We start from the raw sequence: 25,909 nt of genomic DNA, 5'->3' as shown, positions 1-25,909 counted from the left end.
ATCCTCTCATAGACTCCAATATCTTCCTGAATTTTCTTACCAGAGTATGGCGGTGGTATATATAAAATAACAATGTAGATCAAACGATTGAAGATTTTACACACTAAAAGAATATACTGATCGTCCTTATCAATTTTAACCTCAATTTCTTCAAATGGGGTATTCATATGAATTAAAACTGACACCCCCCTTGCATGATTAGAGAACGTCGAGTGATACGCCTTGCGCACCCATCGCTTCTGTAGCATATCGACTTTTTTCTTCACTAAATGGGTTTCTTGCAGACATATCACCGAGGGCCTCTGTTTCAGTAGGTACTGAAATATTGCCGCACGCTTGGTAGCGTCCGCTAACCCCCTGACATTCCAACTTATAATATTAACATCCCCTCCCATTTCCTTAAAGATAATAAGTGAGTACCGTCTCCCCCAGGTCTCCGCCATTACTGCCTTCCCCCCACCGCCACAACCAATCCAACCTTCCCCATCTGAAACTCAATAAAATTCAAATAAAACAAACTTTCTCTGTATAAGAACTGAGAGCATTTAATAACAACCTAGAACTATGCCCTTCACCGTCCATCTCTCACACTCCCACCCCGACCAGTATGAACTATTCATTGCGCCGCCAAACAGAATACTTTGACTTTTGGGTGCATTCTGTATGATAACACGAAACACATTCAAAGATCAAGAAGAGGTAAAACCAGTAAAATTACGAATCCTCGGTATCAGTCTCATCGGTTCCACTCTGTGCCAATTTTCTTGGCATTAGTATCCAACCAATGCGTAGCTTCCTCCGGACTTTGGAAAAAATGAACACGATCCAGCACCACCACCCTGAGCTTAGCCGGGTAGAGCATCGAATATTTCAGGTCCAGTTCTCGGAGCCGCCGCTTGACTTCACCAAACTTCATTCTGAGTTTTTGCACCGATGCCGAGTAGTCCGGATAAATGGAGATCCGATTTCCGTTTATACTTAGGCCATCACTGATCCTAGCCTTCCTTAGTATGGTTTCTCGATCCTGGTAGTTCTTCATCACCCCCTTAGTTACAGAAAAATAATAAAATTAAAAAAATGTATTTATTTCCATTTTCCCATTAGGGTTAGGGTTGGGACTAGGGTTAGGGCTAAAGTTAGGGTTGGGGCTAGGGTTAGGGTTGGGGCTACAGTTAGGGTTGGGACTAAAGTTAGGGTTAGTGCTAAGGTTAGGGTTTGGATTACATTTACGGCTGGGATTAGGGGTGTGTCAGGGTTAGGGGTGTTAGGGTTCGGTTGGGATTAGGGGTGTGTTGGAGTTAGGGTTGGGATTAGGGTTGTGTTGGGGTTAGGGGTGTGTTGGGGTTAGGGGTGTGGTTAGGGTTATGGTTAGAGTTGGGATTAGAGTTAGGGATGTGTTTGGGATAGGGTTTCAGTTAGAATTGGGGGTTTCCACTGATTAGGCACATCAAGGGCTCTCCAAACACGACATGGTGTCCGATCTCAATTCCAGCCAATTCTGCATTGAAAAAGTAAAACAGTGCTCCTTCCCTTCCGAGCTCTCCCGTGCGCCCAAACGGGTTTACCCCAATATATGGGGTATCAGCTTATTCAGGACAAACTGGACAACTTTGGGGTCCAATTTCTCTTGTTATCCTTGGGAAAATAAAAATTTGGGGGGCTAAAAAACCATTTTTGTGGGAAAAAAATGATTTTTTATTTTCACAGCTTTGCGTTATAAACTGTAGTGAAACACTTGGGGGTTCAAAGTTCTCACAACACATCTAGATAAGTTCCTTGGGGGGTCACTTGTGGGGTTTTCTACTGTTTAGGTACATTAGGGGCTCTGCAAACGCAATGTGACACCTGCAGACCATTCCATCTAACTCTGCATTCCAAACGGCGTTCCTTCCCTTCCGAGCTCTGCCATGCGCCCAAACGGTGGTTCCCCCCACATATCATATCAGCGTACTCAGGACGAATTGCACAACAACGTTTGGGGTCCAATTTATTCTCTTACCCTTGAGAATATAAAAAAATTGGGGCGAAAAGATAATTTTTGTGAAAAAATATGATTTTTTATTTTTACGGCTCTGCATTATAAACTTCTGTGAAGCACTTGGTGGGTTAAAGTGCTCACCACACCTCTAGAGAAGTTCCTTAGGGGGTCTACTTTCCAAAACGGTGTCACTTGTGGGGGGTTTCAATGTTTAGGCACATCAGTTGCTCTCCAAATGCAACATGGCATCCCATCTTAATTCCAGTCAATTTTGCATTGAAAAGTCAAATGGCGTTCCTTCCTTTCCGAGCTCTGCCATGCGCTCAAACGGTGGTTCCCCCCCCCACATATGGGGTATCAGCGTACTCAGGACAAATTGGACAACTTCTGGGGTCCAATTTTTCCTGTTACCCTTGGGAAAATACAAAACTGAAGGCTAAAAAATAATTTTTGTGGAATAAAAATGATTTTTTATTTTCACGGCTCTGCGTTATAAACTGTAGTGAAACACTTGGGGGTTCAAAGCTCTCACAACACATCTAGATAAGTTCTTTAGTTGTCTACTTTTCAAAATGGTGTCACTTGTAGGGGGTTTCAATGTTTAGGCACATCAGGTGCTCTCCAAACGCGACAGGGTGTCCCATCTTAATTCCAGTCAATTTTGCATTGAAAAGTCAAACGGCGCTCCTTCCCTTCTGAGCTCTGCCATGAGTCCAAACAGTGGATTACCCCCACATATGGGGTATCGGCATACTCAGGACAAATTGTACAACAACGTTTGGGGTCCATTTTCTCCTGTTACCTTTGGTAAAATAAAACAAATTGGAGCTAAAATAATTTTTTTGTGAAAAAAAGTTAAATGTTCATTTTTTTTTTAAACATTCCAAAAATTCCTGTGAAACACCTGAAGGGTTAATAAACTTCTTGAATGTGGTTTTGAGCACTTTGAGGGGTGCAGTTTATAGAATGGTGTCACACTTGTTTATTTTCTATCAAATAGACCCCTCAAAATGACTTCAAATGTGATGTGGTCTCTAAAAAAAATGGTGTTGTAAAAAATGAGAAATTGCTGGTCAACTTTTAACCCTTATAACTCCCTAACAACAAAAAAAATTTGGTTCCAATATTGTGCTGATGTAAAGTAAACATGTGGGAAATATTACTTATTATTAAGTATTTTGTGTGACATCTCTGTGATTTAAGGGCATAAAAATTCAAAGTTGGAAAATTGCAAAATTTTCACCAAATTTCCGTTTTTTTTCATAAACGCAGGTAATATCAAAGAAATTTTACCACTATCATGAAGTACAATATGTCCCGAGAAAACAATGTCAGAATCATCAGGATCCGTTGAAACATTCCAGAGTTATAACCTCATAAAGGGACAGTGGTCAGAATTGTAAAAATTGGCCCGGTCATTAACGTGCAAACCTCCCTTGGGGCTTAAGGGGTTAAGCAATGTGGAAGAAAAAAAATAATTTTTTTTCACAAACATTTTTACTTCAGACCCAATTTTTATTTCACAAGGGTAACAGGAGAAAATGGACATAAAGAATTGTTGTACAATTTCCCCGAGTACTCTGATACCCTATATGTGGTGAAAAACTACGGTTTGTGAGCACAGTGGGGTTAGGAATGGAAGGAGTAACGGTTTGGAGTACAGACTTTGATGGAATAGTCTGCACTTGCCTTGTCTTGTTTGGAGAGCCCAGGTTTTGCCTAGACTGGAAACCCCTGCCCCCACGTGACCCTATTTTGTAAACTTGACACCCGAAGGAATTTATCTAGATGTGTGGTGAGCACCTTGAACCACTAGGTTCTTTACAGAAATTTATAATACAGAGCCGTAAAAATTAAAAAAAACAAACAAATTTTTTGGACAAAAATAATTTTTTTATAAGAAAATTAGTATATTTTCTCAAGGGTAACAGGAGAAAATGGACCCCTTAACTGTTGTGCAATTTCTCCTGAGTGCGCAGATATGCCATATGTGGGTAAAACTACTGTTTAGGCGCCTGACAGGGCTTGGAAGGGAAGACGCACCAAGTTGGACTTTTTGAACACAAAATTGGCTGGAATCGAGAGTGGAAGCCACCTTGAATCTTCAGATGCTTCGTAGAAATTTATAACGTTGAGCTGTGAAAATAAAAAAAAATCAAGTTTATTTTCCACAAAAATGTCTTTTAGCCCCTTTTTTTATTTTCACAAGGGTAAGGCTACGTTCACATTAGCGTCTTTGGGCGCAGCGTCATCGACGGATACCGACGCATGCGTCATGCACCCCTATCTTTAACATGGGGGGCGCATGGACATGCGCCGGTATGCGTTGGCAAGCGTTGTACGACACATGCGTCATTTGGGCGCACCAGACAGGGCGCGGCCGACGCTACATGTTGCATTTTTCCTAATTTTTCCAAATTTCCAGTAAACAACGCATGCAACGCACTTGCGTCATAAATGCTCCAGAAAAACACATTAGTGTCTATGTAAAACGCATAGGGCGCAGGTGCCTGCGTTGTTCGACGCATGCGCCTTTTGAGTAAAAAACAAGTGATGAAGTGTCTAGACAGTGACAAGAGCATTAGCCAAGACAAAATCCAACTCCATATTCATGTAGATACTCTCCATGGGACACTCCATCTTGATGCTGGAAACACAAGCAAAATGGGAGGAATTCATCTCTGCAAGGGCATATATACACAAATTCCATTACACCCACCCTCTTCTATCACATTGGTGGTCTTTCTCGTAGTGTCTAGACACTTTGTGGGGCGTTTTTATCTTCAATTGTGTCAAGAATAAATAACATTTTAGGACAACGCATGCGTCAAAAAACGCTGCGTTGTGTATGCGGTTTGACATGCGTTTTGGGTTGCGTCGATGACGCTGCGCCCAAAGACGCTAATGTGAACGTAGCCTAACAGGAGAAAATGGACCCCAAAAACTGTTGTGTAATTTCCCAAGTATGCAGATACCCCATATGCGGTGGAAATCTATAGAAGATTTTGTGAAAATTTTCTTTTTAGAAATCTTTTTAGATTTTTTTTTTTTAAATTTTTCACAAAATGTTTTTAGCCCCATTTTTTTTACTTTCCCAAGTATAAAAGGAGAAAATGGACTCCAAAAATTGTTGTTCTATTCCCCCCTGAGTACGCTAATACTCCATATATGGTGGAAAGAGGGACATGCACAAAAGCATTGTACAGTGCCGTCTGTACAATGTGCACACCCAAATTTTTGTACCATACTTTAGCTTTTCGCATGACACTGTATGGTTTGAAGACCTGATCTGAGAGATCTGCACCCACCATGTATTTATTATAATCCAAGATACAATCTGGCTTTGGGACTTGTGTTGTGGTACCTCAGACAGTGACAATGGAGCTGCTGTCACGATGTATGGTGGTCAAGATACTGGTTGTCCTTATATTTAACTACCAGTGTGTTGTCGATGCTTTGTGTTCTACTTTTGCCCTTTCTCAGCAATTGCCAAATTAGTGGCTTAAGGAGGCCTCTCTGATGTTTTTGCACAGTGCCACATGCAACTGGCAGAGAGGGTCTTGAAAAGTGGGATGCCAATGTAAAAGTTATTTATGTGCAGAGGATAACCCTCATCCAGCAGTGGGTGCAGCAATTCCCATACAATTTTCCCACTCACGCCCAGGACAGGAGGGCCTTCAGGGAGGTCAATCTGTGTGTCCTCTTCGTAGACCACAATTCTGTGGGTGTACTCTGAGGTACTTTCGCACAGCTTGTATAGTTTAATTCTGTACTTGTCCCTCTTACTGGGCAGGTATTGTCAACATTTTAAATTAACCATAGATTCACCTATACAGATGTCCCTTTGGGGGTTGTGATTATTTCACTATGTCCCGAACAATTAATGTCCAGATGCTGCTGGTGCTAGTACAAGAGAGGCCTGAACTGTGGGATCCACGAGACCCCAACTATCAAAACCGAAATCTAAGGGACGCATCGTGTCAGCAATTGTTTACGAATTATGCTGAAAGTGCCCAGGATGTGCAGCTGGGAATTAGTAACTTTGAACATTTTTTTCCTATATGTAGAAGCTGTTTTTACAAGAGCATTGTTTTAGTGTACATTTATATTTAACACAGAAAACAGGTCCCCTTTGCAACTTTTAAAGTGCCATTCTTTTTTTCACTGTACTAGAAAATGTTTCTTCTTTACACCCATACAAAAATTGCTTAAAAAACACCCTTGTCTCATGTGTTGGGGTCGTATACATGTACGTATGAGTTTTTTCACTCTCTACTTGTTCCCATACTGTTTGCTTACCAGCCTCATTTGCCATTCTGACATTTAACCCCTTAGTGACAGAGCCAATTTGGTACTTAATGACGGAGCCAATTTTTGCAATTCTGACCACTGTCACTTTATGAGGTTATAACTCTGGAACGCTTCAACAGATCCCGCTGATTCTGAGACTGTTTTTTCGTGACATATTGTACGTCATGTTAGTGGTAACATTTCTTCGATATTACTTGCGATTATTTATGAAAAAAACGGAAATATGGCGAAAATTTTTAAAATTTTGCAATTTTCAAACTTTGTATTTTTATGCCCTTAAATCAGAGAGATATGTCACGAAAAATAGTTAATAAATAACATTTCCCACATGTCTACTTTACATCAGCACAATTTTGGGAACAAAATTTTTTTTGTTAGGGAGTTACAAGGGTTAAAAGTTGACCAGCAATTTCTCATTTTTACAACACCTTTTTTTTTTAGGGACCACATCACATTTGAAGTCATTTTGAGGGGTCTATATGATAGAAAATACCCAAGTGTGACACCATTCTAAAAACTGCACCCCTCAAGGTGCTCAAAACCACATTCAAGAAGTTTATTAACCCTTTACGTGCTTCACAGGAACTGAAACAATGTGGAAGGAAAAAATGAACATTTAACTTTTTTTTGCAAACATCTTAATTTAGAACCATTTTTTTTATTTTCATAAGTGTAAAAAAACAGAAATGTAACCATAAATTTTGTTATGCAATTTCTCCTGAATACGCCAATACCCCATATGTGGGGGTAAACCACTGTTTGGGCGCACCGCAGAACTTGGAAGTGAAGGAGCGCCGTTTGACTTTTTCAATGCAGAATTGGCTGGAATTGAGATCGGACACCATGTCACGTTTAGAGAGCCCCTGATGTGCCTAAACAGTGGAAACCCCCCACAAGTGACACCATTTTGGAAACTAGACCCCTTAAGGAACTTATCTAGATGTGTGGTGAGCACTTTGAACCCCCAAGAGCTTCACAGAAGATTATAACGTAGAGCCGTGAAAATAAAAAATCGCATTTGTTTACACAAAAATGATCTTTTCGCCCACAAATTCTTATTTTCACAAGGGTAACAGGAGAAATTAGACCACAAAAGTTGTTGTGCGATTTCTCCTGAATACGCCAATACCCCATATGTGAGGGTAAACCACTGTTTGGGCGCACCGCAGAGCTTGGAAGTGAAGGAGTGCCGTTTTACTTTTTCAATGTAGAATTGTCTGGAATTGAGATTGGACGCCATGTCGCGTTTGCAGAGCCCCTGATGTGCCTAAACAGTGGAAACCCCCCACAAGTGACCCCATTTTGGAAACTAGACCCCCCATGGAACTTATCTAGATGTGTGGTGAGAACTTTGAATGCCCAAGTGCTTCACAGAAGTTTAGAATGCAGAGTCGTGAAAATAAAAAATATTTATTTTTTCACAAAAAAGATATTGTAGCCCCCAAGTTTTTATTTTCACAAGGGTAACAGGAGAAATTGGACCCCAGAAGTTGTTGTCCAATTTATCCCGAGTACGCTGACGCCCCATATGTGGGGGTAACCCACTGTTTGGGCGCACGGCAGAGCTCAGAAGGTCAGAGCTCAGAGCGCAAAATTGGCTGTCGTGTTTGGAGACCCCCTGATGTAACTAAACAGTGGAAACCCCCGAATTCTAGCTCCAACCCTAACACACCCATAATCCTAATCACTAACCCTAACGATAATCACAACCCTTACCCCAAAACAACCCTAATGTCAACCCTAACCATAACCCTAATCAAAACCCTAAATCCAACACACCCCTAATCCTAATCTCAACCCTAACCTCAAACCTAACCCTAATCCCAATACACCCCTAATCACAACCCTAACCTTAACCCTAATCCCAAACCTAACCCTAATCCCAAGCGTAACCCTAATGCCAACCCTAACCCTAATACCAACTCTAATCCAAACCCTAACCCCAAATCTAACCCTAACTTTAGCCCCAACCCTAGCCCTAACTTTAGCCCCAACCCTAACCCTAAGGCTACTTTCACACTTGCGTCGTTTGGCATCCGTCGCAATCCGTCGTTTTGGACAAAAAACGGATCCTCCAAATGTGCCCGCAGGATGTTTTTTTGCCCATAGACTTGTATTGCCGACAGATCGTGACGGATGGCCACACGTCGCGTCCGTCGTGCACTGGATCAGTTGTGTTTTGGCGGACCGTCGGCACAAAAAACGTTCAATGTAACGTTTTTTTGTACGTGGCGTCCGCCATTTCTGACCGCGCATGCGTGGCCTTAACTCCGCCCCCTCCTCCCCAGGACATAGATTGGGCAGCGGATGCGTTGAAAAACTACATCCGCTGCCCACGTTGTGCACAATTTTCACAACATGCGTCGGTATGTCGGGCCGACGCATTGCGACGGCCCCGTACCGACGTAAGTGTGAAAGAACCCTAACCCTGAATTTAGCCCCAACCCTAACCCTAAATTTAGCCCCAACCCTAACCCTAAATTTAGCCCCAACCCTAACCCTAAGCCCTAACCCTAGCCCTAACCCTAATTTTAGCCCCAACTGCTCTTCTCCTGTCGGCCGGCAGATGGCGATAGATGGCGGGCGAACTGCGCATGCGCCCGCCATTTTCTTTTCCCCCGGCAGCCAGGAGAAGCAGCAGGAGGATCCAGGGACACCGGTAAGTATAATAGGGTCCCCGAATCCCCCATTTCTCTGTCCTCTGATGTGCGATCACATCAGAGGACAGAGAATTACACTTTGATTTTTTTTTTTTTTTTTTTTTGCAGTCGCCGGTAAACAGTTAATTACCGGCGATCGCAAAACAGGGGTCGATAAAACCGACCCCGATCATGTTCTTTGGGGTCTCGGCTACCCCTGGTAGCCGAGACCCCAAAGATTCTCCCGGTGCCGGCCGGCGGGTGCACTGCGCATGCGCCCGCCATTTTGAAGATGGCGGCGCCGACCGGGAGCCACGAGGAGCATCGGGGGAGATAGGTGAGTATCGGGGGGCTATCTGGGACCCCTTTTCTCTGTCCTCTGATGTGCGATCACATCAGAGGACAGAGAAATTAAAAAGAGATTGCGGTTTTTTTTTTTGCGATCGCCGGTAAACGGTTAATTACCGGCGATCGCAAATGCGGGGTCGGTAAAAAAAACCCCGAATCATGTTCTCTGGGGTCTCAGCTACCCCCGGCAGCCAAGACCCCGGAGAAAATCCGACTCTGGGGGGCGCTATTTACTTTTTCCACAGCGCCATTAATTAACGGCGCTGTGGTTTAAGTACCCTTAGCGGCCGCCGTTAAAAGGCGTATCGGCGGTCGCTAAGGGGAAATGCGAGCATCGCTGACCCCCGTCACGTGATCGGGGGTCAGCGATGCATCGGCATGACAACCAGAGGTCTCAAGGAGACCTCTATGGTTATTGATGCCGGATTGCTGTGAGCGCCACCCTGTGGTCGGCGCTCATAGCACTGCTGTAATTCTCTTACATAGAGGCGATCTGAGCGTCGCCTCTATGTAGCAGAAGCAATTGAGTTGTGCCAGCTTCTAGCCTCCCATGGAGGATATTGAAGCATGGCAAAAGTTTAAAAAAAATGTTTTAAAAAAATATGAGAAAATAAAAAAAATATATATAAAAGTTAAAATCACGCCCCATTCAAAATAAAATAACAAAAAAAAAAAATTAAATATACACATATTTGTTATCGCCGCGTTCAGAATCGCCCGATCTGTCAATAAAAAAAAAAAAAAGGATTAACCTGATCGCTAAACGACGTAGCGAGAAAAAAAATTCGAAACGCCAGAATTATTTTTTTGGGTCGCCGCGACATTGCATTAAAATGCAATAACGGGCGATCAAAAGAACATATCTGCACCAAAATGTCAGCTCGGGATGCAAAAAATAAGCCATTACCTAACCCGAGATCACTAAAAATGGAGACGCTACGGGTATCGGAAAATTGCGCAATTTTTTTTTTTTTTAAAGTTTGGAATATTTTTTTTCCACTTAGATAAAAAAGAACCTAGACATCTTTGGTGTCTATGAACTCGTAATGACCTGGAGAATCATAATGGCAGGTTAGTTTTAGCATTTAGTGAACCTAGCAAAAAAGCCAAACAAAAAACCAGTGTGGGATTGCACTTTTTTTGCAATTTCACCGCACTTGGAATTTTTTTCCCGTTTTCTAGTACATGACATGGTAAAACTAATGGTGTCGTTCAAAGGCACAACTCGTCCCGCAAAAAATAAGCCTTCACATGGCCATATTGATGGAAAAATAAAAAAGATATGGCTCTGGGAAGGAGGGGAGCGAAAAACAAAAACATGAAAATACCCAGGGTCATGAAGGGGTTAAAACAGTGGGGATGGGTGTGTAAGTGGTGCTTTTACACGTGTACTGTGTGAGGCTTGTGTAAAGGGTAGCATTTATTATATAAAGTAGAGAAGAAAAAATAAAACAACAATCAGATGTAAAAAAAAACAAAGTTTGTGTGCACGGAGCGATCCTGGATGGTTCCCAGGGTCTGAAGGAGAGGAGACTCTCCTTCAGGCCCTGGGATCCATATTCATGTAAAAAATAAAGAATAAAAAATATGGATATACTCACCCCTCCGAAGGACCCTGGCTCTCAGCGCTGCTATCATCTGCCTCCGTTCCTAAGAATGCAGTGAGTGAAGGACCTTCGATGACGTCGCGGTCACGTGAGCGGTCAGGTGACCGGTCACCTGACCGCGACGTCATCGAAGGTCCTTCACTCACTGCATTCTTAGGAACGGAGGCAGACGCTTGCAGCGCTGAGAGCCAGGGTCCGTCGGAGGGGTGAGTATATCCATATTTTTTATTTTAATTCTTTATTTTTTACATGAATATGGATCCCAGGGCCTGAAGGAGAGTCTCCTCTCCTCCAGACCCTGGGAACCACACGCCGTATAAGATGACTGGGCGTATAAGATGACCCCTGTCTTACACGGCGGGTATATCCCAAATTCCATATTTTATATGGAAAAGTTGGGGTCGTCTTATACGCCCAGTCGTCTTATACACCAGAAAATATGGTACTCTATACTAACTGTGTTTCTCTAAAACAAAATCGGACGTCACTAATACTGCGGCGTCTGCTACTCTAGTGCATTGTAGTAACATATATATATTTTTTTTTCTAAAAAAAACATTTAATATCACTTACAATGTGACATCTGCTACTTCAGTTAAAAAAAATTAAAAAGTTCTTTGGCGCAGACTACGATCAGCAACAATACTGATCGGAGCGCTGCAGCCATGGGAAGAGCACAAATGCTCAGCGCAGGACACCACGCTTCGCATATAAAAAAAAGCGCAAAAACTACAAATTGGGCGTGGGGGATTGGAGGGGGCCTGGATCAGGGATTAAGCAATAAATAAGAACATGAGAGCGCATGTTTTTACCTAAAACAGTGCTGCCTGCATTATTTAGAAAGCGGTTATCAATAGGTGAAATTATATTACCGTAAGTCATGTTCACCTAGTTATATCCTCAGATTTTTTTTAGAAGTGGGAAATTTGGGAATAAATAATGCATAACCCATGCAAATGTCCACAGTAATATTCTCCCTCACAATGTAGCCAGTATACTGTTCGTTGTACACATATCCCCTGTCACCTACACAATTTGGCCCATCTGTCACAAATCCCCAAGGGAAAAGGGTATTTTCTCACTGCTGCTAACATGCAAATATCAAATGCAACCGGTCACCTGAGCTTCAGCTAAAACTGAAACTTGCATCATCCCCACTAAAATCCTGGAACTACTACAATGACACATTGTGCTGGTTTCATTGCAAAAATAACATAAATAAATAATAACAATTGGCCTCATTTATGAAAACTAAAAAACTAAGAGTAAAGCTGGCCTTGTAGTGATGTACATGAAAATTAAAGGGGTTGTCTGGGACTTTAAATAGACTCTCGGGGGAATGGGGTGAGGTGCTAGGTGTTGCCGCATTGGGTATAAAGCCGCCATGTCAGCACATCTAGTATACACCCTTTATGTACATCGGCGGACTTATCTTATAATGATCAGCCAGTCCATGGAGCTAGATTATACATATAGCAGTTTATGTCCTTTCAGGTCCATGTCCGTTATATACAGTGAAATTAGCAGGACCAGATGTATATACAATAAACAATTCTTTATAAAATGACAAGAACCATGCGTGAAGGCTAGCTTGTCTGCTTATTTTCTTTCTTTGTCTGTAATCCAAGCAGTTCTGTCCTCAGCTCTCCAGGTTTTGGGGGGACCTCAGGCACGCTCTGCAACACACATTACATATTAATCAGAATTTATTAACTTTTTGTTATGATGGTAAACTAGCAGATAGAACAGTAAAAGGTCCCTCACACCTTTAGTATTAAACTAATGTACAGGTACATAAATACACTATATGGTCAATATACAGTACATACACTGTGTGTCAGCATACTGCGATATTCATGAACACATGAACTTCACTATTGCTATATATGTACAAAAACAACAATTTATTTAGTTAACTTTTTTTTTTTTTAAAACAAAAAGCGTACAGCCATCCATCCAACCATGACACGGTGACCTTATTTTGGATTGTGTGTGCCTTTTTCGTAGTATCCTTTGAGGGGGCAGTCTCCCTCCATGGCCAGGCACCCATATCCACCCATGGCTCTCAGAGAGGTTTTAATCATGAGCTATGCCTGGTTTCTTTTCACTTGTCCAGTCCAGACCAGACCTGGATGGGTACATGGAGACGTAGGACATTAATGATAGAGGCCATCTAAATGAGGTCACCTTGTCATAATGGGATGTGGCTCTACAATTTTTGATTAAAAAAATCTTGAGTAGCATACAATTTTTTTTACATTTGTAGCAAGAATGGCGCTCATGTATTCACTAATCGCAGCGTGATAAAACATCATGTACTGTACGTGTGTATGGAAACTAGAAAGTGGCAGTTAATAACAAGAACGCCTGGTTTCTACGATACGATACGATACACTTTATTAATCCCGTGGGAAATTATGGTATCACAGCAGCACAACTTAAATCAAATCATAAAAATCATAAAAGAATTACATAGTTGACATGACAGTGGAGTTGACAGAAGAACATTATACATTAGAATAGGACATACACAACGAGTGAACTGAAATGTATAGAAATAAGTAGACATTCACCTTGGTGGTTTAACCCTAATGTTATTGTTGTACATTCCCATGGCAGTTGGCACAAACGATTTCCTATATTTTTCCTTCCTACACCTCAGAAGTATAAGCTGGTTACTGAAGGTGCTCTTCTGTCTCATGAATAGCTCATATAGTGGATGTGCATTATTGTTCATAATTGCCATACACTTTCTCAGAGTTCTTTTCTCCACTACCTCCCCAAAAGAGTCCAGATTACAGCCCACAGCAGAACTTGCCTTCTTAATAATCTTATTCAGCTTATTAGCATCAGAGGCCCGCACACTACTACCCCAGCATGTGATTGCAAAAAAGATGGCACTTGCCACCACAGACTGGTAGAACATTTCTAACATTTTGCTGCACACATTAAAAGACCTCAGTTTCCTTAGGAAATACAATCTGCTCATCCCCTTCTTGTAGACAAACTCTGAGTGGCATCTCCAGTCCAGTTTGCTATCCAAATGGACCCCCAAATATTTGTAACTCTCCACCTGCTCGACCTCCTGACCAGCAATAGTGATCGGTAAGCATTCCAACTTAATCCTGCTATAGTTGGCCACCAACTCCTTGGTTTTCTTAACATTTAGTTGTAGATAGTTGCCATTGCACCAATCCACGAAATTCGACACCACCCTTCTATATTCCTCATCCCCCTGATCTCCCCTAATGCATCCCACAACCACAGAGTCATCCGAAAATTTTTGAAGGTGGCAAAGTTCAGATTTATACTGAAAGTCTGATGTATACAGTGTGAGTAGGAAGGGCGCAAGCACCGTTCCCTGGGGGGCACCAACACTGCTCAGTAATCTGCTTGACACCACTGCTCCCATCTGTACAAACTGTGGCCGATCTGATAGGTAGTCAGTTATCCAATTTCTCATCCCCTCCTCAACCTTCATATCAGTCATCTTTTTGTGTAGTAAAAGTGGCTGCAGAGAGTTAAATGCACTCGAGAAATCAAAGAACATCGCTCGCACCATGGTACCGTCAGTCTCCAGAAATGAATGTACCCTATGTAACAGAGAGAGAATAGCATCATCCACCCCCAATCTATGTCGGTAAGCAAACTGAAGGGGATCGATAAAAGCATTGACCCTTGGTCTTAAGTGAGCAAGCACTAATCTTTCCAAAGCCTTCATAGCGTGAGATGTTAAGGCTACAGGACGATAGTCATTTAGGGTTGCAGGAGAAGAAGTCTAGATTTGTGTAGCACCTTATATTCTGGATTGTTCACTCAAAAGGCACAAAAAAATCCCTGCAATAAAAGTGAAGACGTTTTACCGAACAACTATGATTTCTCACGACTTATTCGAGGTTCTTCTAAAGCTATGTGCCCACGTTGCATTTTTTTAGCGTTTCAGCAGCGTTTTTCCACTGCGGAAACGCTTAAAAAACGCATCCCAATAATTTTATTTGCATTCCCTAATTGCTGTGCCCATGCGGAATCGCATCATGGTAAAATACGCAGCATGTTCATTTTTTTTGCGGAATCACGGCGATTCCGCCACCGTAGACTTGTATTGCAGTGCTCGAAATCCGCAAATATTAAAAATGTTTGCGGATTTCAAGCGCATTTGCTGTGGTTTTGTAAATCAAAGGAAGTGACATCATGGGCATCCCATCATGCCATCCCATGAGCACCCCATAATCCAGGAAGAAGAGAATCCCAGGTCATTCCTGCCTTCCTGGATGATGGCTGGTATGATTTTTTTTTATTTTTGTCCCAACTTTATTTGTGCTCAAAAAACTGCATGGAAAAAGCTTGAAAAACGCATCAAAATCCGCATGCGTTTTCCCTGGCAAAGGTGTGCGGTTTTGATGAGGAAAAATCTGCTTCTATTCTGCAACGTGGGCACAGAGCCTAAATGTCATCACACTACTTGTACACAGCAGTAATAGGGCACCCATAGAAGTTTATATGGCCTTTACTGTGCCTCCAATTTCATATGCACGTATAAGTTACTGTTTTTTATGCATTCTGTAGAAATCTAACAGGAAAAAGCTTTAGTTTGTCCCACACACACACGATCCAATGGCGCATAGTGTGACGGCACATGGTGTCCTGCGCATTAGCAGGGAGCCACAATATCTGCACCATCTGTACGAGTGTGACCATCTTCTACCATGAACACATATGCTGGAATGTCTACAGGGAGAAAAGTGATAATCTGAAGACCTGCGGCAGAGAATGGAAACATTGCAGTGCAGGATCCGTCCGCAAACAACCACTGCTTCGTATTATTTTATCGGAGAGGTTCTGTTCACATTAGTGCTGAGCTCTGTTCCATAAGGGTTGCTGTTACTTTGTTCCATAAGGCTTGCTGTTGCTTTCTGAGCTCACGTATAGCGTAATGCTGCACTATTCAGAAACCCTTTATGTTTGACAGTAATGCAACCAACCAGATATACAGGCCGTAAGTTCTACACATACAATTTAAGAGGGGACTGGATACCTTTCTGGAAAAGTATAATGTTACACGGTATATACACTAGATTCCTTGATAGGGCGTTGATCCAGGGAACTAGTCTGATTGCCGTTTGTGGAGTCGGGAAGGAATTTTTTTCCCCAATGTGAAGCTTAATCTTTGCACATGGGGTTTTTTTGCCTTCCTCTGGATCAACATGTTAGGCCATGTTAGGTTAGGCTATGGGTTGAACTAGATGGACTTATAGTCTTCCTTCAACCTTAAATACTGTGTTACTATGTTACAGGTCTGGTCAATTCTAACAGCTTCATGCTAAAATTAATGTTCTTACATCTATCTAGGAAATCTGATGCAACTGCTTTGAAATCAACTGCAATAAACTGTCCTATATTACTAAGCGTAGCTGCATTCTTACCAGATCTGGCCTGTAGTATCTGTGCACAACTTCTGCCCCGGCGAACATAGATACGATGGTAGCAGTAAACATCTTCAAGTATTGGGGCCAGGAAACTCCCGCAGGCATAGTGATAGCGTGCTTCCTTCAAGAGAAACACAAAGAATATATTAGTGGATCTTACAGATTGCAAGGCTTCAAAGTCATGAGAGTTAATATGATCTGATGGTGCCATGGTGGTAAGATCAGAATAACCAAGAACTGAACGATTAAAAAGATTTTTAGAGATTGGTAGGAAAGGAGTCATTTTCCCCCAGACAGCTTCTTTCATCTGTCATATGAGCCCAGCACCTCCATTATTGTCTGGATCTAATATCCTTCCTCTGTGACGGCCCTATTGGGCTTTATTCGCACTACATCCAAATCATACGTTTACTGTTAGACTGGGACAGGCTCCTGGTGTATGCGGAAAATGCATCCATAGGGCTCCGTTATCTGATCGAGGCCAAGAGTTTCCTTTTCACCACCTTCGGTTTGAGATACCTTAAAGGGAACCTGTCACCCCGTTTTTTCAGATTGAGATAAAAATACTGTTAAATAGGGCCTGCGCTGTGCGTTACAATAGTGTATGTAGTGTACCCTGATTCCCCACCTATGCTGCGAAATACATTACCAAAGTCGCCGTTTTCGCCTGTCAATCAGGCTGGTCAGGTCAGGTGGGCTTGGTGACATCGCTGTTTCTTCCCCAGCTTTCCGTTGGTGGCGTAGTGGTGTGCGCATGTCCAAGTGCCGAATCCACTGTGCGCAGGTGAAGAAAAAGCGCACGATCTGCGCTATTACCCTTTTCATCGGTGGGGGCGGCCATCTTCCTGAGGCCGCGCATGCGCAGATGGAGTGCTCTGCTGCACGGGGCTTCAGGAAAATGGCCGCGGGATGCCGCGCGTGCGCAGATGGAGATCGCGGCGGCCATTTTCCTGAAGCCGAGATGCAAACTCCGCTTTGGGAAAATGGCCGCCGCGATCTCCATCTGCGCACGCGCGGCATCCCGCGGTGCTCCATCTCCGCTATGTAAATTACCCATACACTTTCATTAGATGCGGTAAAACCGCATTATCTCCCTAGTCACATGCGTATTGAGTGCAGGAACGCAGCTTACTACGCATGTGTACTAATTTACATAACGGTGAATCTTGTGACACAGCCGGACGTACATGACACAGAAAGTGGAGGAAAGCACAGAGAGAGGTCCCCTCCTTTTGAATAAATAATTTTAAAAAAAATTGCGTGGGGTCCCCCTATATATGTTAACCAGCCAGAGTAAAGCAGACTAATGGGACTGGTATTTCAGGCTAGTAAAGATTCAATATCCATGAACCTTACCAGTCTGATAATACTAGGCAGCAGCAGTCTACTTACCTTGGATGGTTAGCAAAAATAGTGGGATCCCCTCCAAAAAGAAACAGCGTGGGGTCCCCCTATTTTTATTAACCAGCCAAGGAAAAAGCAGACAGCTGCCGCCTGGATTTTGGCCCTCACCAGCCTAAAAATAGCAGCCTGCAGCTGCCCCACAATTGGCACATCCAAAGATGCGCCAATTGTGGCACTTTACCAGGCTCTTCCCACTTGCCCTGTAGCGGTGGTAAGTGGGGTAATATTTGTGGGGTTCATGTCACCTTTGTATTGTCCGGTGACTTCAAGCCCACGGATTAGTAATGGGCTGCACTGCAGTTCTCCCGATCAGCTGACCGTGAGAACTTTGCTAGTGACCAGAGATAACCCCGGTGGTCACATGCACGGCAGTTCTCGCGGTCAGCTGATCTCATCGTGAGAACTGCAATGTACACGAACTTCCGGCTGAAACAAGGCAAGACATTATTTAAATTAGTACACGTGTAGTCAGCTGCATTTCAGCACTTACTACGCATGTGACTATAAAGATGATGCTGTTTTACCACATCTAATGATAGTCTATGGGAAATTTATGCTGCTGCGGAGACTGAGTGTCTCTGCAACATAAATAGACATTCTGCGGTCTGAAAAGACGCGTCGCATGTCCGTTTACGCACTATGCTGTAACATCTGGACGCTGCGGGATGGACGCTCCGGCTGTACGCAGTGTCAAACCCGCAGCATTTACTGACCGTGAAAACACACCCTTATGAAAGAACTGCCATGTAGATTTAAATCTGCACCAAATCTGCAAGTGACAAATAAGCAACGTGTGCACGAGACTTCAAGATTCTCAGGGTATGTGCACACGTTGCAGATTTGCCTGCGGATTTTTCCGCACTGAATCAGCATCTCTTGGCAGAAAACACAGATGCGTTTTTGAAAGCTAAATAAAGATCTATTATTGAACAAAAAAAAAGCGGTCTCACCGCTGAAGATTCCTGATCATCGCCGGGAACCTGCTTTGGGAAGCGCGGTTTCACCGCTGAGGATCCGGCAACATCGCCTGTGAGGTAAGGGGTGACTGTCACCGGCCGGGACAGGTCTAACACCCTTTCCTCACACATCCCAACAAGAGTCACTGCCGCGTACATACTTGGGAAACTGCAGCACGTGTATATACATTTGAACAGAAGGTAATTAATATGCCAATTAGGTAACTGTTTGGTTACGGTATAAACTATTTTTTCCTATGTAAACGGTTTTGTTACCATCTGGTTTTAAAATCATTGGGGACCTCCAGCGCAAATATATATATATATATATAGATATAGCTATGTGTCTATAGCTATATCTATCTACATCTATCCATAGATGTTTATTAATGAACAATGTTTAATTTAAAAATAAAAAAAAAACGGAAAAAATGGCATGGGCTCCCGCTTAATTTTCTGCGCCGAGGGCCTTATATTTGCAGCCTGGGAATGGGGTAATACCTATGGCCCTTCTCAGACTATGAATATCAGCCCGCAGCTGTCTGAATAGCCTTTACTGGCTATTAAAATAGGGAGACCCCCCCCCCCCCCCAAAGAAAAAAAAAAAAAAAAAAATGACCTGTGTCCTCCCTGCGGGCTGATATTCATAGCTTAGGTAGGGGCCATGGATATTGCGCCCCCCCCCCCCCACGGCTTCAAATACCAGCACCCAGCCTCCCCAGAAATGGCGCACTTAGCCTCTCTCTCTTCCCACTACCGTGTAGCAGTGGGATATGGGGTAATAAGGGGTTAATGTCACCATTAGATGACATTAAGCCTGGTTAGTAATGGAGAGGCGTCAATAAGACACATATCGATTATTAATCCTATAGTAGTGAAGTACTAAAAAAAAAAAAAAAAAAAGACACAGCCAGAAAAAGTATTTTAATATTCTTAATTTCACCATACTTACAACCACGCCTAATTCCTGCGACGCCCTCGATTGCCTGCAAAAAATAAAAAATAATAAACCAACCGTATACTCCCTGTCCGACGCAGTCCAATTAATAACGAGTGTCCCACGACGATCTCCCCTATAGAACAGTGACATCGGGTGATGTCACTGCTCTATATGACCCTCAGTGACACACTGACAGGAGACAATGGCTCCTGCAGTGCATCACTGAGAAGTTACCTGAGTTCATTGCTCTCACTTTATGGTAATGCTGCGTGCCACAAGTGACAGTATGAACTATACTCACCGCGGCGGAGGGATACAGTGTGGAAAGATACCTTTCGTCATTGTATCCCGAAGCCCCTGGAGAGCGGTCGCATCAGCTGATGTGGCAGCTCTCGACGGGAGATTGTCGTGGGACACTCGTATTAATTGTATTACTGTGGATCAGGGAGTATATTGTTGGTTTATTATTTTAATATTTTTTTTAGGTGATCGATGGCTTCGGGATCAAGGTGATTGGTGAGTATGTACTCTATGTTGTATGTTATGCTGTATATACTGTATGTCTATTTGTATGTACTGTATATGTGTGTATGTGTTTTTTGTTCTTTTTTTTACATTCAACACATTAGCCGGATGATGGGACTACTACTGTCCCATCATTGGCTAATGTGTCAATCACTGTCACTGCAGCAGGCATAGACCGATCGGACGATGCCTGCGCACGCACACACACAGCACCACAGACCCCCGGACAGCCCCGGCAGACCCCTGAACAGCCCACAGACAGCTCCGGCAGACACCCGCACACCCACGGACAGCCCCGCCGACCACACAGACACGCATAGCTCCGCCCACACTCTTCCCTCCTCCCAATCTGCAGCGTTTCATCTACAGCTAAACCACAGATCTTTTTTACATCTTGACTCAATGCAAGTCAATGGGTGCAGAAACTCTGCAGATCCGCAAAGAATTGACATGCTGCGAAAAAAGACAACGCTGCGTTCGGCACGTTTTTTCTGCAGAATGTGCACAGTGGATTTGGTTTTCCATAGGTTAACATGATACTCTAAACCACATGGAAAACAGCTGCGAATCCGCAGCGTCAAAAACACTGCGGATCTGCTGGAAAATCTGCAACGTGTGCACATACCCTCACTCACTTTGCTGGGAATAGGAAACCCTTGAGGTTTTGTGACAAATCTGCACTAAACAAAAAAACGCAATGTGTGCACACAGCCTTAGGCTATGTGCACTTGTTCAGGAATGTCTGCAGAATTTTCCTGAACAAATAATGGACTTTTCTGCAGGAAATCCGCGTGTGGTTGTTTTCTTTTGCGTTTTTATTGCCTTTTTTTTCTTGTGTGGATTTTCGCTTTTTTCCAGAGCTTCCTAATGCAATAATATAACGGCAAAAACGTGAAAAATACACTAAATTAATGAACATGCTGCGTTTTTCTTTTACCACGAAGCGTTTTTTTCGAAGAAAAAAAATGTAGAATGTGCACAAAAATTGCGGAATGCATTGAAATGATGGGATGCTTAATGTAAGCTTTTTTTAGCGTTTTTTTTCCGCGGAATACGGCCAAAAAAACGCGAAAAATCCTGAACGTGTGCACATAGCCTTAGGCATCACATGACTTCATAACATCAAGGAACCTAACAAATGCAAGAGGACTTTTGTTCACTTGGTGAAACATATTTAGTTGCCTCCTTAGGCCGGCTTCACACTCAGCGTATGAAAATACGGTCCGTATATTACGGCCGTAATACGCTGAAAAGTCCTGAAAATAGTGGTCCGTAGCTCCTCCGTAGGCAGAGTGTGTCACCGTTTTTTGCGCGTGGCATCCTCCGTATGTAATCCGTATGGCAGCCGTAATGCGTGTTTTTATCGCAGGCTTGCAAAACCGACATACGGCTATAGAAGGGATCCATGTGTAAAAAAAACACAAAAAAAAACCCATATATACTGTGTACATATATATATATATATATATATATATATATATATATCAGTAGACACATATATGTATATATATTAATATTTCATCCAGCGCGATATAGCAGAAAGCCGGTAATTCAATTACCGGCTTTTGCTTTCTCCTTCCTAAAACCCGACATGATATGAGACCTGGTTTACATACAGTAAACCATCTCATATCCCCATTTTTTTTTGCATATTCCACACTACTAATGTCAGTAGTGTGTATATGCAAAATTTGGTCGTTCTAGCTAGTAAATTAAGGGGTTAAATGGCGGAAAAAATTGGCGTGGGCTCCCGCGCAATTTTCTCCGCCAGAGTGGTAAAGCCAGTGACTGAGGGCAGATATTAATAGCCTGGAGAGGGTCCACGGTTATTGGCTTCCCCCCTGGCTAAAAACACCTGCCCCCAGCCACCCCAGAAAAGGCACATCTGGAAGATGCGCCTATTCTGGCACTTGGCCACTCTCTTCCCATTCCCGTGTAGCGGTGGGATATGGGGTAATGAAGGGTTAATGTCACCTTGCTATTGTAAGGTGACATTAAGCCAGATTAATAATGGAGAGGCGTCAATTATGACACCTATCCATTATTAATCCAATACTAGGAAAGGGTTAAAAAAAAAAACACACACACATTATTAAAAATTAATTTAATGAAAAAAACACAAAGGCTGTTGTATTAATTTATTCTACTCTCAATCCACTCACTGAAGACCCTCGATCTGTAAATCAAAAAAAATAATAAACCAAGAATATACATACCTTCCGAGGATCTGTAAGGTTCAACGATGTAAATCCATCTGAAGGGGTTAAAATATTTTGCAGGCAGGAGTTCTGTTAATGCAGCACTACTCCTGCCTGCAAAACCCCAGGGAATGAAGGTAAAGTAGGTCAATGACCTATATTTAGCTTCATTTGCGGTGAGGCGCCCTCTGCTGGCTGTTCCTAGATCATGGGAACTTTCCTAGAAAGCTCCCTGGCTCGAGATCATAAGAGGCGCCCTCTGCTGGTTGTCCTCATATGAACTTGAGCCAGGGAGCTTTCTAGGAAAATTCCCACGATCTAGGAACAGCCAGCAGAGGGCGCCTCACCGCAAATGAAGCTAAATATAGGTCATTGACCTACTTTACCTTCATTCGCTGGGGTTTTGCAGGCAGGAGTAGCGCTGCATTAACAGAACTCCTGCCTGCAAAATATTTTAACCCCTTCAGATGGATTTACATCGTTGGACATTACAGATCCTCGGAAGGTACCGTATATACTCGAGTATAAGCCGACCCCCCTAATTTTGCCACAAAAAACTGGGAAAACTTAATGACTCGAGTATAAGCCTAGGGTGGAAAATGCAGCAGCTACCTGTAAATGTCAAAAGTAAAAATAGATACCAATAAAAGTCAAATTAATTGAGACATCAGTAGGTTAAGTGTTTTTGAATATCCATATTGAATCAGGAGCCCCATATAATGCTCCATAAAGTTTATGATGGCCCCATAAGATGCTCCATATTAAAATATGCCCCATATAATCCTGCATAAAGGTTAATAATGGCCCCATAAGATGCTCCATAGACAGATTTGCCCAATATAATGCTGCACAAATGTTGATTATGGCCCCATAAGATGCTCCATAATGATATTTGCCCCATATAGTGCTGCACAAACGTTGATTATGGCCCCATACAGACACTTTCCCCATATAATGCTGCACAAACGTTATGGTCCCAGAAGATGCTCCATACAGACACTTGCCCCATTTGCTGTTGCTGCAATAAAAATAAATAAATAAAAAAAATAAACACATACTCACCTGTCGCTCAGGCCCCCGGCACTTTCAATATTCACCTGAATTCGTTCCGGCGCCGCTCCATCTTCAGCGTCTTCTGCACTGACGTTCAGGCAGAGGGTTCTCACTAACCACGTCACCGCGCCCTCTGACCTGAGCGTCACTGCAGAAGACACTGAAGACGGAGCGGCGGCTGGAACAGGGAGCAGGTGAATATCGTGCAGCGCTCCACTCCCTTCCCCATTATACTCACCTGCTCCTGGCGCGGTGCAGTCCCTGGTTCCCCGTTGCTGATGTTTCCTCCTCTATTGAGCGATCACCGTTACCACTCATTACAGTAATGAATATGCGGCTCCACCCTTATGGGTGGTGGAGCTGCATATTCATTACTGTAATGAGCGGTACCATGTGACCGCTCAGTACAGGAAGAAGCTGTCGGCACCGGGAAAAAAAAGACGTGCAGGGACCGCACCAGGAGTAGGTGAGTATAATTAGACGGCCCCAGCTCCCCCTTCCCTGCCGACCCCCGGGTATGACTCGAGTATAAGCCGAGAGGGGGAATTTCAGCCCCCAAAAATGGGCTGAAAATCTCGGCTTATACTCGAGTATATACGGTATGTATATTCTTGGTTTATTTTTATTTTTTTTATTTACAGATCGAGGGTCTTCAGTGAGTGGATTGAGAGTAGAATAAATTAATACAACAACCTTTGTGTTTTTTTCATTAAATTAATTTTTAATAATGTGTGTGTGTTTTTTTTAACCCTTTACTAGTATTGGATTAATAATGGATAGGTGTCATAATTGACGCCTCTCCATTATTAATTTGGCTTAATGTCACCTTACAATAGCAAGGTGACATTAACCCTTCATTACCCCATATCCCACCGCTACACGGGAATGGGAAGAGAGTGGCCAAGTGCCAGAATAGGCGCATCTTACAGATGTGCCTTTTCTGGGGTGGCTGGGGGCAAATGTGCTTAGCCAGGGGGGGGCCAATAACCATGGACCCTCTCCAGGCTATTAATATCTGCCCTCAGTCACTGGCTTTACTACTCTGGCGGAGAAAATTGCGCGGGAGCCCACGCCAATTTTTTCCGCCATTTAACCCCTTAATTTACTAGCTAGAACGACCAAATTTTGCATATACACACTACTAACATTAGTAGTGTGGAATATGCAAAAAAATGGTGATATGAGATGGTTTACTGGATGTAAACCAGGTCTCATATCATGTCGGGTTTTAGGAAGGAGAAAGCAAAAGCCGGCAATTGAATTACCGGCTTTCTGCTATATCGCGCTGGATGAAATATTAATATATATACATATATGTGTCTCACTGACATATATATATATATATATATATATATATATATATATATATATATACCTATTCTATGTGTACACATTTATTCTACCTATTCTACTGTAAGCTGTCAGTGTGATTTTACTGCACACCGCACTGAATTGCCGGCTTTTCTCTCTAACAGCGCTGCGTATTCCTCGCAAGTCACACTGCTGGTCTAATCCGTATTTTTGGGGCTTCCATAGACTTTCATTGACGTTTTATTTGCGCAATACGGTGACAAACGCAGCATGCTGCGATTTTCTACGGCCGTAGAAAGCCGTATAATACTGATCAGTTTAATACGGCAGATAGGAGCAGGGGCATAGAGAATAATTGTGCCGTATTTTTTGCGAGTTTTACGGACGTAGTTTCTGCGCTCTTACGTCCGTAAAACTCGCAAGTGTGACGCCGGCCTTAGGAGACCTGAACCTGCGGGTGTGTGGTCCCTCGCACTACAGCCCACAAAACAACCGTTTTACAGCATAGAGTGGAGATCTCAGTCTCCGATCCAGCTCAGCCATAGAAGTGGCCACGGTGGGCTTCAGCAAGATCCCGACTGCCACTGGAACCGATTCAGGGGGCAGATGGACCCCAGTGTACGCACCCCAGCAACAGATCTGCGGCAGCCAAACCTCAACTGACTGCCAGACAGATGCCCACTATGTAACACAGCCGGCATCTACATCATGGGCTGCAGGCTCAGCTCCTGAGCACCCTTCACACGTGTGGACCACTGGGCAAGAGGTTTATTCCCAGGAAAGGGAAAGGGTTAACCGTGCACCTCTCATACATGCACACAACAAGTGCAGACTGTGCTGGAGTAATGGGGGATGTGGTCACTATGGGCACCCTCACCTAGGGGGGCACCCTCACCTAGGGGGGCACCCTCACCTAGGGGGGCACCCTGCAAACCTGTATGTATGGGCTGAGTCTGACTACCACTACCCAGCCCTGCAGAAGGCACCATAGCACAGTGTGCCGCAGGCTGTACCTCCATACCGCCCTCACCTAAAAGCAGGGGGTGCGAACATAGTGTCTCACACGCCGCCATACACGTCCTCACCTTGTCCGTCGTCCGGCTCCCATACACCGTGAGGACGAGCTATCTTCTCTCTCTGCCCCCGAACACAGAACGACTTGGTCGCTAGAGGTCAACGTCAGACTGTCTCCGCACATAAAAAATGACTTTCA

General features: G+C 43.4%; 1 protein-coding gene across 3 annotated transcripts; it reads right to left on the bottom strand.

Moving 5' to 3' along the window:
• Nucleotides 1-522: 522 nt before the first annotated feature.
• On the bottom strand, nt 523-25,909 carry UQCC6 (ubiquinol-cytochrome c reductase complex assembly factor 6). 3 transcript variants are annotated; one of them, XM_069764244.1, is made up of 4 exons: nt 25,782-25,909; nt 16,307-16,430; nt 12,458-12,559; nt 523-1,045 (listed from the first exon to the last, which is right to left on the bottom strand). In XM_069764244.1, exons 1-3 carry the CDS (start codon nt 25,892-25,894, stop codon nt 12,470-12,472), a joined length of 327 nt encoding a protein of 108 aa, XP_069620345.1. In that variant the 5' UTR covers nt 25,895-25,909; the 3' UTR covers nt 523-1,045; nt 12,458-12,469. The 3 variants fall into 3 exon arrangements, with proteins under 3 accessions (XP_069620345.1, XP_069620346.1, XP_069620343.1); XM_069764245.1 differs by lacking the exon at nt 523-1,045 and adding an exon at nt 1,071-4,114; XM_069764242.1 differs by lacking the exon at nt 523-1,045 and having other exon boundaries at nt 12,344-12,559.

The sequence above is a fragment of the Ranitomeya imitator genome, chromosome 4, assembly GCF_032444005.1.
Source record: "Ranitomeya imitator isolate aRanImi1 chromosome 4, aRanImi1.pri, whole genome shotgun sequence".
Taxonomy (NCBI): domain Eukaryota; kingdom Metazoa; phylum Chordata; class Amphibia; order Anura; family Dendrobatidae; genus Ranitomeya; species Ranitomeya imitator.
Note: the sequence above shows the minus strand (reverse complement) of the source record. Positions and strands in the feature narration are given on the sequence as shown.

What these genes read in the sequence shown, in the direction of transcription:
- UQCC6 (XM_069764244.1), bottom strand. Translation starts at nt 25,894, where the DNA reads ATGTGCGGAGACAGTCTGACGTTGACCTCTAGCGACCAAGTCGTTCTG. An exon ending in GGAGCCGGACGACGGACAAG is followed by an intron (nt 16,431 to 25,781) that starts GTGAGGACGTGT and finishes TTTCTCTTGAAG; the next exon opens with GAAGCACGCTATCACTATGC. An exon ending in GATACTACAGGCCAGATCTG is followed by an intron (nt 12,560 to 16,306) that starts GTAAGAATGCAG and finishes TGTGTGTTGCAG; the next exon opens with AGCGTGCCTGAGGTCCCCCC.